Raw genomic sequence first — 16117 nt, forward strand, 5'->3', positions numbered from 1 at the left:
ACTATATATATATATATATATATATATATATGTATGAATCACCTGCCACCGAGACGCAGTGGCCTGGGCCCGAAGCGGTCCATGAGAATGCCCAGTGGCAATGTGGCGGCACTGAGCAAAAAGGAGCCAATGGTGAAGCCTAGGTTCAACATCTCCTCCTGATCCACACAGGTTGGCCACTCCAGTACGCTCCCGTTTACAATCTCCGTCTTATTCTCCTCTACAGAGGGAGAAAGAAAGCAAGACAGAGACTTTATTAAGTTTTAAAGCTCTTCTGGCAGCTTAGGATTCCCAGCGTCTCTGGTTCACATTCCATTTGCTTTAGTAAGTGTGCACATGTTCCATGAAGTGGTCAGATTTTGTTTAATGTGTTTGTTTTAGATGATCTGCTTGGCTGAATTATTTCTGCTTGCTTGAAAGGTTTGTGTGTGTGTGTGTGTGTGTGTGTGTAACTAATAACCTGTGCATAGGTGAGAGTAAAAGCCTTGTTGTTTGAGCATGATGAGCAGAGATCCCCAGCCCAACAGCACTGCGGAACAAGACAAGTTTTCCAGCACTGCTGTGGCGGCCATCCACCAGCGCCTCCTGAACGCCTGCTCAAGCGAGGGAGCCATCCCCCTGTCAAACAAAGAAAAAGCCACACAAAAAATTCAATGTATATGAGAAACTTTGGAGCTATCGATTATTTTAGTAATCGAGTATTCTACTGATTTTTCCATAGATTAATCGGGTATTCGGATAATAAGTACTTTTTCTTTATTAAAGAGCAATACTAAATATACAAGAGAAAATAAGATTGGTCTCTTAAAATGTACAACTAATTTGTTTCCTTTTTAGAAAAATTAACATATTCATTGCTGAAATTGCATACATTCATATCTGTGAAAACTAAACCCATTTAGTACATTCCATTGCCATATTACATTCAAAATGCAATATAGGCTTAATACAAATGTTTAAATAAGAAACATTAATAAAAATAGAAAGAATAATTTCAAAGGTAAACAACTAACTTCAGCTTATGCATGATGCATTTAGTTTATCTAAATTAATTTTAGTTTCTTTTTTTACTATTAAATAGTAATATATTTGTCCACATAAAAATACAGAGTTAACCGGACTTTTATTTTGGCAGGTCATTGGAAGACGCTTATACGCCCTTTTCACATGACGTCACGCATCTTCCGTTCTGCCGTGAAGCAGTGTATTATTACTTCCGCTAGCACTCCAGTTCATAAGGTGGCGGTAATGCACCTATAAGCTGATTTGCCAACTGCCAGTAAAACTCAAGAAGAAGAATTTACTTCCGCTAGCGCCTCAGAATGGAGTTTACCAAGTGGCTTGCACATCTGCCACAAATACGGCTAGATGATGTACAACGTCTTGCAGACAAATTTTCGCTAACGACAAGATCAAAGCTAGAGAAAGGATACAAATTCTTCATGAACAGTACCTGTTTGATTATGAAGGTAAGTGTTTTGTTTTCTTTTTGTGTTAGCGAAGGTGCTAGGATAAGTACTTGAATATGTGTTCTGTCAGTTTTTTTTCACTGTTGTTAAATTCCAGCGCGACGGCAAATATGGAAGTTCTTCTTCTTCTTGTTTGTTGCAAGACGGATGTTATGATACACTGCTTTGCAAAAAGGCGGAAGTTAAGTGACGTCATTGTGAAAAGGGCGTATTTTTTAGTGTGTTAGCTTCACTCAGTAAAATGTTCTGAAATAAAATCTCAGAGCAACTCTGGAGATGAAGTTCATGTGTTCATGTCCTCATAAAGCGCATGCGCAGACAAATTCATGAGCATCACGCGTGTAGCACGTTAAACTGTGCAGTTCATTCACTTAGACACGCAGAACAGACAGATGGCATGTGTAAATAACAGGATTCGGCATCCACTAGTCCGCATCTAGTTTTATGGACTCAATGCATCCGGAAAACAAGTTTCACTCGCAAAATAGACTAAAACTAAGTGAAATAGCAGTTCACCATTTCAATAAGCTATCAGTTATTTATCAGCATGAGAAATAAGTGTGAGCGTGTGAACAGACTAAAATGCGTTTGTCTCGCGGTGAATGCGAGTTTAGCGGGCTGTGCGTCAGTAATAACGGTCCGTGGGGAAACGCAGTGCTCCGTGTGTACTGTAGTTAAATGGATTAAACGAGGCTTTGAGGCAACAAAACATTTTTGTATTAGAATTAGTTACTCGAGGAATCGTTTCAGCCCTACATGTATATAACATAACTGATCTTCCAACAAGAATTACAGAAGTGAGTTTTAGTTGGGTTTTATTATTAAGTATTTTAAGACATACCTCCATAAACACAAAAGAAAGGCCCGTGTCTGATTAATTTAGGGCTGTACTAATCGAAAGCAAAATAAAAGTTTTTGTGTGTGTATAAAAATTATGGGTTAAGCACGTCAACTGAGTGGAACAACCTCAATCCTGCGTGGTGCGAATGTAACATTTATATATGAGTTATACAGTTTGGTTTTATTTTCATCAGTGCTTATCAACCTGGGCTGCATTTCCCAAAAGCATCGTAACCTTAAGTTGATCTTAGAACCATTGTCACCAATGGAGCTACGATCAATGTAGGCTTACGATGCTTTTGGGAAACGCAGCCCTGACTGTTTTCAGGTACGTTCCGTTTCTGTGGTTTTTGCTCTTGTTGCTCTGTGCTGCTATAGCTCCAGACAGCGCTTACATGTGCAGCTGTGTGGCGCAACTTGTTAAACCCCATGCTTTGAGACTTTGAGGTTGGTGGTTCTATCCCTGTGTGTAGCACATGTAATATTTATATGTTAAGTCTTCGATTTTATTTCATTCTCATTCTCTTCATAACTTATTTATTTTTCACGTACGTTCTATATCTGCCGGTTTTTGCTTGTTTCTCTGTGCTGCAATAGCTCCAGACAGCGCTTGAGTATCCTAATATCTGTGCTGGTAAGGTTCTGCTCTGTGCTTGCTGCATTTTGTGGGCTTGGCCCCATAATCGCTGCTTGCAGCTATATTTATATATTGTATAATTTATGTTATATAAAAATATTTAACATATAAATATATTTTTTGTTAAATTATACATTCATGTGTGTATTCAATCAATGTGAATGTTATAGGGCTGTCAAGCAATTAATTGCATTCAAAATAAAAGTTTGTTTTTATAATATATGTGTGTACTGTACTGTATTTTATAAACACATACATGTATACATATTTAGGAAATTTCCATTTTTATTTATACAATCCAATAATTAAAATGATATATAAATTTTTATTCATTTTTATATTTTTCTTAAATATATGCATGTGAGTGTTTATAAATACAAAATTAATATGCACAGAACACAGACATATATTATGCAAACACAAAGTTTTACTCTGTATGACAATTTTTGCATACTTTACCATTTTTGGCATTATGTATAATCTCTCAACGGAGTAGCAACATTACGCAATCATCACACGCCAAAGCTTCCTAAAGGGTGTGTCTAACAACGTTTTCCATTTGCTGCTATTTGCACAATTACTCCTGGTAAACCGCCCACAACGCACACATACAAACTGTCAGATTGCACAAGCAAATTTGAAACCTTTACTTGTCATCTTAGTAAAACAAACCATGTGTGTGTGTGTGTGCATGTGTCAATAGAGCAAAACAAATGTTTGAACCCTGATTTTATTGATGATAAAACCTTGACTTCTCCAAATGTTCCAAGTTTGTGTTTGTAAACTGGATGAACGTATACCGTGACATGACTGAAGCCGGTCATTATAACTTGGTTAACCAAAGCGCTCGATGCATACGCTGAATAAATACACCGAGAGAGATAAGAGTGGGGGGCTGTGGACGATTGAGTCAATACAATGGCAAAAATAGAAGGAATGGAGAGGAAACTGCTGGGGTTCTCAGCAGGAAACCAGTTCAGTGTGTTGTGTTGTGTTAAACACCATTAGACACAGTCCACTAGGTGTCTTTGTCCTAAACAGCCCGGCTTATGGGTGGATTTCTTCTGTAACTGACACGGCCTATTATGGAACATGCCTCAAAATATACTCACGTCGACTCTTGAATGAATGAATGCAAGCAGGTTTCAGTAACTGTTAGTTCCATATCATTTTCAAGTAGATGAACACGGTGCTAATAAGATTAAGAGTTTGATTTCCTGGGAACAGACATAAACTGTTGCATAGTCAAGTCAATTTGGATAAAACATTTACCAAACACATGTGAATGTAAATTTATGATCATTTTTTGTTTCAACACGTATGCAATGCTATGGCCTGGCCAAAGGCACGTGTGTTTGTTTACAGTGTAAGTAAAGGTGATGTTGTTTGTTTGTACTGTAGCGTGTATGTGAAAACATTACGAATTTACTGTAAGCCTCTTGGCACACACGTGCGAGAACCACATTTCACACATCTGAAAAGTATCTTTTCACAGCTTCATTCTGTGATGCGTGCGTCACTAAACACACATTCGCTGTGTTCACAAGAAAAAAATAGTCACTACTTTTATTAATTTAGGCCTACTCGAATCGATAGAGGGAAATCTTCATTCATACTCAAGTGTCCTTGAAGAACCCAATGCTCTATTCTGCTAAAGTTGCAACTCAACCTACAAAGGTAAATTGGTGCCTAAGGCTGTTTCAGATTGGGCTCATTTGCTGCGGTCTGAACCTGAGTGCGCTTGTTCCCGGCAAAAAATAAATACGACCTCACGCTGTGTCCATCACATTTACACATGGCCTCCGATACTCTCGTACGTCATAAAAAAATTCGGATTGGGTTCGATTTTATGCGTTTTTCGCATCCGTAGCAAGCATTTTGAGGGGCGTTTTGCATAGGCGTAATTTGCGGGTGGGACAGGTGGGACATGTCCCCACCACATTTTTGAAGAAATTAAAAAATGTTTGCGTGGAAAACGCAAGATGCGCATCTTTCTTACCATCTCCTGTTTCTTACACTAAGATATATTTGCAGAAGACAGAGAGCCGCGACTCCAGAAACGCGACCATTATGAAATGCATGCATCATCCGCGTTCATGGCACTCGCTTGTGCATCCAGTGTCCAAGCACAAAAACGCGTAAACCAATGAACAAGTGACAATTTTAGTCATGGGAATAAACAGTTTTTAAGTGTAATGAATGAACAGCCAAGTGACCGTCCACTATATGATAAATATTCCCAACGAGTTATTACAGAAACAATTTATTAAAGTATTGTTTTTGTCGTTATTGTTCCCACCAGTTTACAAAACAAAGTTACGCCACTGGCGTTTTGACAATTCAAAGACACTGTACAAACGAGCGCCAAATATGAAAAAGACCCATACGAAACTTTCGGACTGTTTGTGCAAAGAGCTTTACTCATGCTCGAATCCAAGGTAAATCATCAAAACTATCATCTCTTGTGTTTTATTGAAGGAAATAAATCGTAATCGGTTTAAACGCATGCGCAGGTCCCTTTAAATCCTCATCAAGTGCGCACCCGGGTCCGTGTTGCTTTCATATTCATGCGAACCGTGCCCCGTTCCGCACTAAACTTCAAGTGTGAAAGCCACCTAGCATTTGCAGACGTAAAATACAGATTTGCATTGGAAGAGTAGGGTTTGCACAGCTTTAAGTACGACCAAATGAAACCAGAATCAGATCTTTCCACACGCCGATTTTGCCACGCGGTGTGATATTAATCGAATCTCTTGAATCGATTCCTCAAGAAGCATTTGGATCCGTCAGTCATTCAGAAGGGGAAATGATGACTACCCTTATTTGCGGTCCCCTCCGCGCCCTAAAATGATGTTTACCCTTCTTTGTTTTCTTTAAAGGACATAGGTTTGGCCACTCACAACTTTAAAGTGTGTGTTTATACGACGGGTCTGTGCATTGAACATTTTCTCGTCCTGGAAGTAGCTCGAGACCCGACTATATCGGTCGCGTATCTAAACCTATAAAACACGCTCTTGCCACAAGCTACTCCGCCTAAAACGACGGTAGATCATCTAACATTTCTACACGAGTTAAAAACAATGTAATGTAAGAAATACAGTGATGTTTTGTCGTATTTGTAAGGGGACCAGAATTAGCGAAACGCTAAAAATGCGCCCAACTCATAGAAGGCGATGAACTCGCGTGAGAACAACGCCACGTGTCTCTCCCTGAATTTGTAATAACCAAAGTCTCTATTTACACTGGTCTAAAGAGGAAGCCATCAGCGTCAAAAAGTGTACGCTTATACGTCTGCTGCTTCACTATTATAGTAAAAAAGTAACTTAAGAAAACGACTTACTTCATTGTTGTATAATTTCTAAATGTAAACCGTAAGGTATTTCCAGGTTCCTCCGGTTTCGGCGCTAAAAGAAAACGGTACAAAAGCACGAGTGATCTCCGGTTACCGCCAAAGTCAATTTGAAGATGAAGTTAATCTGACCAGAGCTTCTGCTTCGTGTGTCCCCCGTGCGGCAGATAAAGCTCCGAAAGGGTCTTTATGCAAAAGAGCAACTCCCTCAACATCCCCAAATTTGACTGGAGGTATACATACACATAACGTACACGCCCGTTTGTCGCACATGCACTATTGTTCCTAAATTAGCAATTGTAATTAATCTGCTGTTAACCAATTTATCCATACCTTTACAAGAGAATCCCCCAGGATTCACAGTGTCCTCCAAAACACCATGGTATATTTTTACTGTTTTGCTTTTAAAAATGTTTAATGGTTAGTTATGGTCAAGTACAAACCTATTGGCACCATTATTCAACGTTGCAGATTGTCTACGCAGAATTGGCGACACCTGGTGGTACATCCTGGAACCGGTGAACGCCAGTGGATGTACAAATACTAGTTTGAGCTGAACTCTTAAAAAACGTCTAGATATCCATTACAAAAACAATCACATGGTACCGACATTAGCTTCGTGAAATGTCATTTATGCGAATTTGTTTACTTATGTAGTAAATAACCAGCTAAATATTACTCATGACATTTAAGCTTTAGTCATGCACATTTAGAAGCATGTTCAATAACGCAAAACTAACATATATGTATTATATAATATAATATAATATAATATAATTAGCCAACCACACATCTATTTTTTGCACTGCAATAATTTCCATGAATGCTATGTTTTATGAATTGTGTTGTGTATTGTTAAAAAGCAGATAATTGCATTTCTTATTAATTTGAGTCTTGATTTTTGTGTGGTTTAGGGAATTGACAGCAATACTCTTTGTTCAAGGGCCTTGGTGGTATGGGCAAAGGAAACCTCAGTTCAACATTTGCCTCGAATTGAAACTGTTCACACAGTTCCTCTCTGATAATCTTTGATACTGCTTTAGACCTTTATAATAATGTATAGTTTGGATGATCATATTGTCTCTTTCCATTGTCATTATGAGGATCCACTGTAGAGTTTCTTGAAAGTTGCTATGCTCAGTTTGTATTTTTTACATTAGGTAATGCATTAGCGAACATAAACAAAACTTCTATGGCATTTATTGATTTTTGTTCATGTTAATTACAGCATTTACTAATGCATTTTCAAATCAAGCATTGTAACTGTTAACATTAGTTAAAGCTCCATGAACTAATAGGAACAATTGCATTGCCAGTAACTAACATTAACAAGAATTAATACATGCTGAAACACTCTTTAGCTCCTGTAGTTATAAAGCATTTACTAATAGCCTATTAACAATACAACCTTATTGCAGTGTTACGAAAATATTAAACCAATGATTCATGATTCATCATTCACCTTTGTCTTGGAACACCCCCAGCACAGCTCAATATTTTGGTTTTCTTCTTCATTCACACGTTTTTTAACACATTTTAGGCTTAACAAAAATGGCAACACCTGAATTGGGTGTGTGAGACATTTCAAATATGCAGTGCTGTAGGCATACTGTACATGACAGGGTTAAGACTAACTTGTATGGAATGAGGCATTCTGGGCTGAACCTATGAAAACCAACACATTGTGACCGATACCCACTATTATCCAATTTCTGAATACGTGGTGTAAAATGTGCAGCCTATGTGTAAATTATATCATACATAAATACACTGTTGTGTATGTGAAAACGTGTGCAATAAAGCTCTTTCTGACTTAATTGTGATATTTAAACGTTGTATTCCCAGTTTCACCCCATGATCATTTTGGCTCTGATAAAGATGTATCAACATCTCAACACTAAAGTAGCCTGTGAAGAAATTCCGAGTTTAATTTACCAACAGAATGTGGAAGTCCAACGATGAAGAATGCAACACTTGACAAGAAACTATGACAAAGAAGTGTCTGTCTGTCTATAAATAGAGGTTTACATTTGATAGCACGAGGATGTTGTTGTCGCGGAGACAGACTGTGAATGAGTTAACAGTGACCTCTAGCGGTGTGTTGTGGAACTTCATCGTCTCCTCAGGCTAAATGTTTGGTATGTAGAGCATTGTATTTGAGTTGGGTGATCTAGTGTTTCAGTTACTGAGGAGTGAACGGTGTAAATGGGTTCAATCATGAAATTCACATGCTTGTAAGCCTGGATTTTTCAACAACAAGCAGATTTATGCAGGACATATAATTTCCTCCATGTTGTCCGTGACTGACTGCAGGGCAAGTCCAAAACAAGGCATGATTTCTTTCAGTTAAAGCCATTCTGTTGTTGATTTACGCTGCGCTTTGTGCTGTGTTCCTGTTGCATTCCCATACATCTGTTGAGCTTCAGCTGGCAAACACCTTCTCCTGCGAAATGTCATGATACACTTAGGAATTCATTCTTGACTTTTAGCATGCTGTCCAAAGCTTCCCAAACCATGAAAACTGCAGTTTTGGTGTGGTGGGCTATGCTTGTATATTCCAAACTCATTTTATAATTCAGTTGATGACATTTTGCCAATAGTATGGCATATCTTCATGTGGCTCTTATGCAAACGTATGTCGATTTTGAGAGCAGTGACCTCATTTCTGGTGACCTCTGGTGACCACAGTTCCTGTTTAGTACTTTATGTATCATAGACATGTGTTCACTTTCAGCTATTTCTGTGAGACCTTAGCTGATCTGTAGGATTCTACTGCACATCTGAGCATTGAGCACTGTGCAGTCTTCATCTTTGTAGACCAATCACATGCAATGCTGAACAATTTCTATTTACACAATTTGTATTGATAAACATCAAGGTTTTTAGAGATATTTTGTAACCCTATCCATCTTAATGCATCACATTAGCTCCAGATTAACTCCAAATTTAGCAGTGTTTTTATGTCAATAGCCTAGGCCCTAAAGCTTCACAGACTTTTTCACCCAGCACTGTGAATGTTTACAAGGTTACATAAAGGCATATTGTACATGTGTTTTTTGTTGAATCACACTTTGTTTGTGTATTGTTGTAACTCAGTAATGAAGATCAGATTTTACAACCAAACCAATTAATGCTGAAATTCATTGTAAACCCACATGCTTTTTAAAGCAGCTGTACTTTATCAATATTTCCACTCACCAAAGATAGAAATTGCCACATTGAAAATACGCAATTACTTTTATAATAAGCACACATTGTTCGTAATAACAGAATAGTACATGAGACCCCAAAAAAATATTTTTGCCATTCCAAACCTTATGACTTTCCTCTGCTTAATCAAACTTAATCAAGAATAATCAAACAATCAGCCTTTAGTTTAAACAGGTGTTAGAAATAAAAAATCTACAACGTTGCTCATGCAATATGCTCTATGATTGCTAAAATGATCTGAGAATTATATTAAAATGACACAATGATCAAGGGATCCTTCATATTTGTCGCTTTTGACAAGCTACGATTTTTGGATAAGATCTTCTCAATGATGTAAGCACTGGATTTATCAGGGAAACCAGACTAACAGTATTAATAAATATCCACACATCCAAAGTGATTTATGGAAATAACAATGAACATTGTTATTAGCGGCCCTGTGTGCAAGTAAAGCTTCAAAGCAAAATATGCGATCATTAATCAATGAATTAGTACAAAATCCATTGTTGATGTAATCCAAACATACCAGGGCCCTTCAAAAGGAGAAGTCATAGATACAGATTAGGATCACGAATTTAAAAAATAATAAACAAAATATACACTGGGAATTTACTCCAGAAGGAAAAACACGCCGGAATTTACCCCAAAACGGCAAAAGTCACATTAACAGAGAAAACACACACAGAAATAACAGGTGGGCCAGTACCCATGATGACTAATACCAGGATGTGGCAGGGACTCGAGAATCTTACATTCACAAACTCAGCTGAGGAGGGTGTGTGTCATTTCTACTGAAAACGCAGAATCGGATTTCCACAGAATTTCTATGCCCCTCATTTGTAATGATGTATTGTGACACGGTTTATAATACTTTCAGCTGTGATACCAATGAAGTCAGTACATTGTTTACCACATTCAAAAGGTAATTTCTATGATTATTTACTTATGCTTTTCAAAACATATATGATTTTCTTTCTTCATCGAAAGAAATGTTCTGACCACACTGCTGTTTATTCTTTTCATCTATATCATTTTAACATTGACTGGCTGTCCCCTTACGAAACGAAATATAGGGCAATATGCTGCAAAATATAATGCAATATATCAAATAAAGCTCATTCAGAAAGAATGAAGGTATGGTTTATGGTTTATGGATCTTAGTTTAAAAATATACTGTAGCTTTTTTAAATCAGCATTCAGTTGGATGACATTACACATGCTGTATCTGTTGAAATAATGCTGTGTTCTAGTGAAAGAATACAATTTTAATAATCATCTGTTTCCAGTACAAATGCGTAGATGCAATAATCCCACATCTGTAGTGTAAAAACATCTTTAAGGGATATAACAAATCTGTCATCATTTATTCACCCATGTGTTGTTCCAAACCTGAACACAAAAGAAGATATTTTGAGAAATGTCTCTGTGGTTTTGTGTCCATACATTGGAAGTCATTGGGGGTCAGTGTTGTTTGGTTTCCAACGTTCTTCAATAAACCGTCTTTCGTGTTCTGCAGAAGAAAGAAAGTCATACAGGTTTGGAATGACATGAGGATGAGTAAATGATATAAGAATTTTCTATCCCTTTAGGACGTGAAGTCTTTGCACAAACGCAACACTGGAAACCCCATCACAAATATGCATCTTCCTTCGTTAGATTACATTTAATTTCAGATTTTGAAGAATCAGCATCCACCTCATATGCAAATAATGTTGTGACGTACAGATACGTTCTGACAACACCACGTAACCTTACAAACCGTCTCAAGTGCTTTGATGAGATTTAAATTCCTCTCAAATTAGACCTTATTATCATTCCTCAATTTCTCTGTTCCTAATGATGACCAGACTGCAATCAGTATGAACACATAAACAGACATCTCTCTCTCTCTCTCTCTCTCTCTCTCTCTCTCTCTCTCTCTCTCTCCTCTCATGTGGTTTTAATTTTCATCCCCAGGCACTGGTTGGAGTTTGGCTGAGCTTGAGTTTCATTGTAAAACTTCAGTAAAAGACGAACTTCGCTTCCAAGGCTGAAACACAGGACTTGAGTTTATTATTATTTCTTTAGAGGATCTGTGAGGGGGACCAGAGGGCTCCGTCTCGCTCTCATTGGGCTCCTGGGGGCAAGGGTGGCTACCTTGTTTAGAATCAAACAGCTGCTTTTCATATCCACTTGGTGGCACCAGAACACTTAACGTTTTATTAGTATCACATTCTTAGTATTTTATGTTCCATTTAGCCTTGTTGTTTTTAGTAAATACACTGTAAGATGATCGTATAAAATAAGTGCTTTCTTTCACTTTGCAGTTTTGTGGTTTGGCATTTCCTTGAGCATTTCTGTCTGAGTGTTGTCCATATTGTTGTTAAGCAGCAGAACTGATTAATTGTGGGTAATTATACTCTGTAAATATTTTGTTCCCCCATGATATGTAGACTACAATAGGATACTTTGACTTGTTTAGTGGTGATGTTCAAGGCTCTGAGATCTTTTTACATAGTAATGTTCACTGTTTTTAAGTGTTAAGGATCTGTGTTTTATATATATATATATACAGTATATACATATATATATATATATATATATAAAACTTAAATTTCATGTCACATCTTGTATGTTGCTTACTTTTCTATTGTTCAAGTCATATCATTCATTCCTAAATTATGATTGTTGACTTTGTAGTGTAAGTCTTCATTTTTATACTGCAAAACTAAACATTTTAGTGTAGATGATGTAGTGAAGACCGGAGATATATTTGGTTCCATGTCTGTAACTGTGTGTCTCAAAGTTTGATATGAGTACATATATTTTCCCATATTTGTCTGCTACAAATTGTAGTTTAGATATCCGCAACTTTCCCCTAACTTCTAATATAAATTCATGTCAAGTACAGAGTGCAGCTGTTACAATCTACTCCATTACTGGATAAAACAGAAAACAAGGTTTTAGACAGAAATATACACTGAAAAAGGTTTGTTGGAATTACTCCATTTAATCATGTACATCGGTTCCACACCATTTAAGAAAACTGTACATGATTAAATGGAGTAATTCCAACAAACTTTTTTCAGTTTATTTTAGGGATCAAATTTACTGGTTCAAAAGAACAACTGTAAGCATAACAATTACAGAAAAAAATGAATATATTACTTTTATTACATCAAGAACAAATACATGAAACATATGCCACCAATTCTTAAAATGCATATTGTCGCTGTCTTTCCGAAACCGTGGATGTTCAAATCAGCTGTTTTTCAGGAAATGGAACAAACACTGCACTTTTTAAATGATTAAATACTGTGTTGTCAAAGTTGACAAGCACTTTTTAATACTGTTAATTGTTAGATATTTGCAAAACCCAGTTACAAACATAAAGGGTGACTAATAATAAAGATTTATAACAACAACAACAACACAAAACACAAAATATGGAGATTTCAGAGGTTTCAGAAGGACAGCAGCGATATGTGAATTAGTTGCTCACAATTCAAGTCACACAATGGTCGCTTTTGTACAATCCTTGTGTATTCCTGTTACAACATGATTTTTCAAGTTATTTTAAATTTAATCTATAAAAAGTGTGTGCGGATATTGGACAAACAGAAGAACCTGCTGATTCAGATGAGACCAGTCCTGTCATTTAATGTCCATTTACATGATTGCACATCCAATTATAGGCCAGATGTAAAATTGTAAATTCTGCCATCAGAACATTTTTTTTATTTGAATAGTTTATTTTTAGATGGAGTTTCACATTTTCTACACATACCCCTGATATTTCTAATTGGTTAAACGGATGTTATTACAACTCCACATGTTATAACACTCTGCGGTCTTCAGCATTACACTGTCATATTTTGAGCTCCCTCAACTTTGACTTCTTTAACAGCTTGAGGGTGTTTTATTTGTGTACGCACACTAGTACTATCAAAATATACTCTTTCCTTCTTTAGACCAAAGAAATCATTGAAGAAAAAAACTGTTTTTGTAATTATCTCCTATAAGTAGGCTATCTATATAAATTAATTGATCATCTTTTTAGAAATCATCTTTGTAGGCTAATTTCAAGTCGAGTCAAATTGATTTAAGCCCAGCAGAGAGGAAGGGCTAATGTTTAGGGTAAGAGTCTGATGGACGGTTCGTGACCTCCAGCGACACGGATGATGGATGATGGCGGAAGACATGAGAATGAAGTCAAGGGAAAAACATAGGATAGGGTTAAACTGTAAAACAACGAAAGGTGTCTTAAATGTCTGAAATGGAGTTATTAAAATCTCCACCCGCACCCATCCTGTGGCTCAAGAACAATAGTGTTGTCATTCATACAGTCCGAGCTCCTAAACTGTTCATACATCCTCTATCGCTCGGTTAAATGCAGCCAAAGGAGACCAATTTTCCCCGCTGCAGACTCTGTAAACGTCAAACTGAACAAACCCCTTGACTTCTATAGACTTGTAAACTGTGGTGTACGCGCGGCGCAGCTCTTTGTTTTCTGCTGATTGTGTGATTGCTTGTGACGGGAAGTGCAGTTCAGATCCAGCTTCAGCACTGCTCCATAAAAAGCTTCTTCAGAGCAGGTCGCCAATGAGTTTTGACAGTATAACTGTCCCCTTTGTCCAACAACATTAGTTTCCTGTGTGTACACATGGAATTTGAGCTGCAGAATTCCGTCGGCCGTGACCCTTTGATCATTTATATTGCTGGGGTGTGACATCTTAGAAATGTTTTGGTATAGAAACCATTACAGTAACAAAAATGATTGCTTTAATAAAAGAAGCCACTTTCAATGAAAACAGCACATAGGACTTGAAAGTCTTAAAAATAAAGGGATTTTTAAACAAAGCATCACTGGATAACCTCCAGAAAAATTCAGATATGTGTCTAAAGATTATAAAGTTTTTTTTAGAGTGTAATAAATATTTATGAATGCTTTTTTATGTGAAGTTTGCATTTGCATTGTTTAACGCAGTTGACATTGATTTCTGTGCTTTTTTATATTTTCTAGCAAAATACATTAAAATGAAATAAATCCTCAATATAAATAAATAATAAACATATGAAAAACGTATATTAAAGTATTCAATAAAATAACGATACAGCAGAATGATTAACCCTTGTGTGGTGTTCAGGTCTATAGGAATTCTGTAGGAAATAAATGTGATTTATTGTTTTTTCAACCTTTTCAAGATACACTTGTTTTTTTTCCACCCATATCATAGACTTTTCTATTTCAGTATATTTGTTTTGTAAAAAAAATGCATAGCAGGCTTTTCATAACTGTGATTTACCAGAGGTAAGAGACAAATATTAACCATATATTTTCGCTGTCCTTCCAAAACCTCTGATGTCCAAATTTGCTGTTTTCAGGAAATAGAAAAAACACTGTTCTTTTTAAATGATAACATATTGTCAAATTTGACAAGCACTTTTTAGTACTTTTTATTGGTTAGTATTTGCAAATCCCAGTAACAAACCTAAAGGGTGTCTAATAATAATGATTTATGACAAAAAATAAAACTTTACTTTTTACATATTTTTCACATTTTTTTGTGTGCACTGTAGAACCGTAAAGTCACAAAAACATGAACACCATAAGGGTTAACAGTGTTAGAAATGCAGTGTGATTGTTTACTTGTTTTCAACACTGAGATATTTGTTCAGTGTAGTAACAGATTTATGGCTTTTTTGCTTTAAAAACGTAATGTGACAGCAATTTGTACCCTATTCATGGAACGTGTCAGAAAGTCCATTTGTTTGTCTGCATGGATTGTAAAAACTCTGTCTTTCTAAAGGAAATTTGTTTAGTGTTACCTACAGGGAAATGATGTAAGATCTTAGTGGTATGTATACATACAGAGGCTCGGTAGCTTGACTCTGGCTTCTAAGTCAGCATCCGTAAAGATTTCCAGAGGTCATGGTCTCATGTCAGAGTTCGTACAACTGACTTATACCTTCAGAGTCCACACATGTCTGTAATTTCACCCCAATTGCTTCCTCAAACCCTCCGTATGTGTATGTGTATATGTGTGTCTTTGCTTTAAAACAGGTGTGTGATTCTAAACAATATTGCTCAAGCATTTAAAGGAGGCTCCACTAACTTTTCATCTTTTCAACATGTTTCCACCTTGACAGTTCTCCATGAATGGAACGTAAACATACGCTTACACAGTGCTGACTTCAATGCCAGAATACAATGGCAGTGTTAGGCAAGATCTTTTTCTGTGAATTCGAACAAAGTCACATTTTAGATTAGGAGCCAGAGGGCTGGGTTTCATCTATTCAGTAACAACAAAGCTCCCAATAAGCTTAAGTGAGACTTTCATTAATAATAATAATAATAATAATAATAATAAAGACTTGCCTGCAGTTATCAGACTGTAAATATGCGGAAAAAATATTTTTCATGAAACAGATTTTTTTTGTTTTAAAAAATGTGGATAAAATATGCTTTTGTATACTGAAAGTGAATGGGAAGTATCATGAATGTACTTTGTGTAAGAAACACACCTAAAACCTAAACTATCATCTCTGCAGTAGCTCACATTCTCATTCACATTCAAACACATTTCAGTCAGTTACAAAATCGAATAAAAGCATGAATTTGATTGTCATCAG

At 36.6% G+C, this 16117-nt stretch overlaps 1 protein-coding gene across 2 annotated transcripts in view; it reads right to left on the bottom strand.

Annotated features, from left to right (window-relative positions):
- The window catches only part of slc43a1a (solute carrier family 43 member 1a), a 19301-nt gene extending 12779 nt beyond the window's left edge, over positions 1–6522 (bottom strand). For both annotated transcript variants that reach the window (XM_057350098.1, XM_057350099.1), the window contains exons 1-3: positions 6287–6522; positions 461–618; positions 43–220 (exon numbers count right to left, since the gene is read on the bottom strand). In XM_057350098.1, coding sequence (XP_057206081.1) covers positions 43–220; positions 461–618; positions 6287–6291 — 341 coding nt within the window. In that variant the 5' untranslated portion in view covers positions 6292–6522. The remainder of the gene's footprint in view (positions 1–42; positions 221–460; positions 619–6286) is intronic.
- Between the last annotated feature and the right edge of the window lie 9595 nt (positions 6523–16117).

Source organism: Triplophysa rosa, linkage group LG13, assembly GCF_024868665.1.
Source record: "Triplophysa rosa linkage group LG13, Trosa_1v2, whole genome shotgun sequence".
Lineage (NCBI taxonomy): Eukaryota > Metazoa > Chordata > Actinopteri > Cypriniformes > Nemacheilidae > Triplophysa > Triplophysa rosa.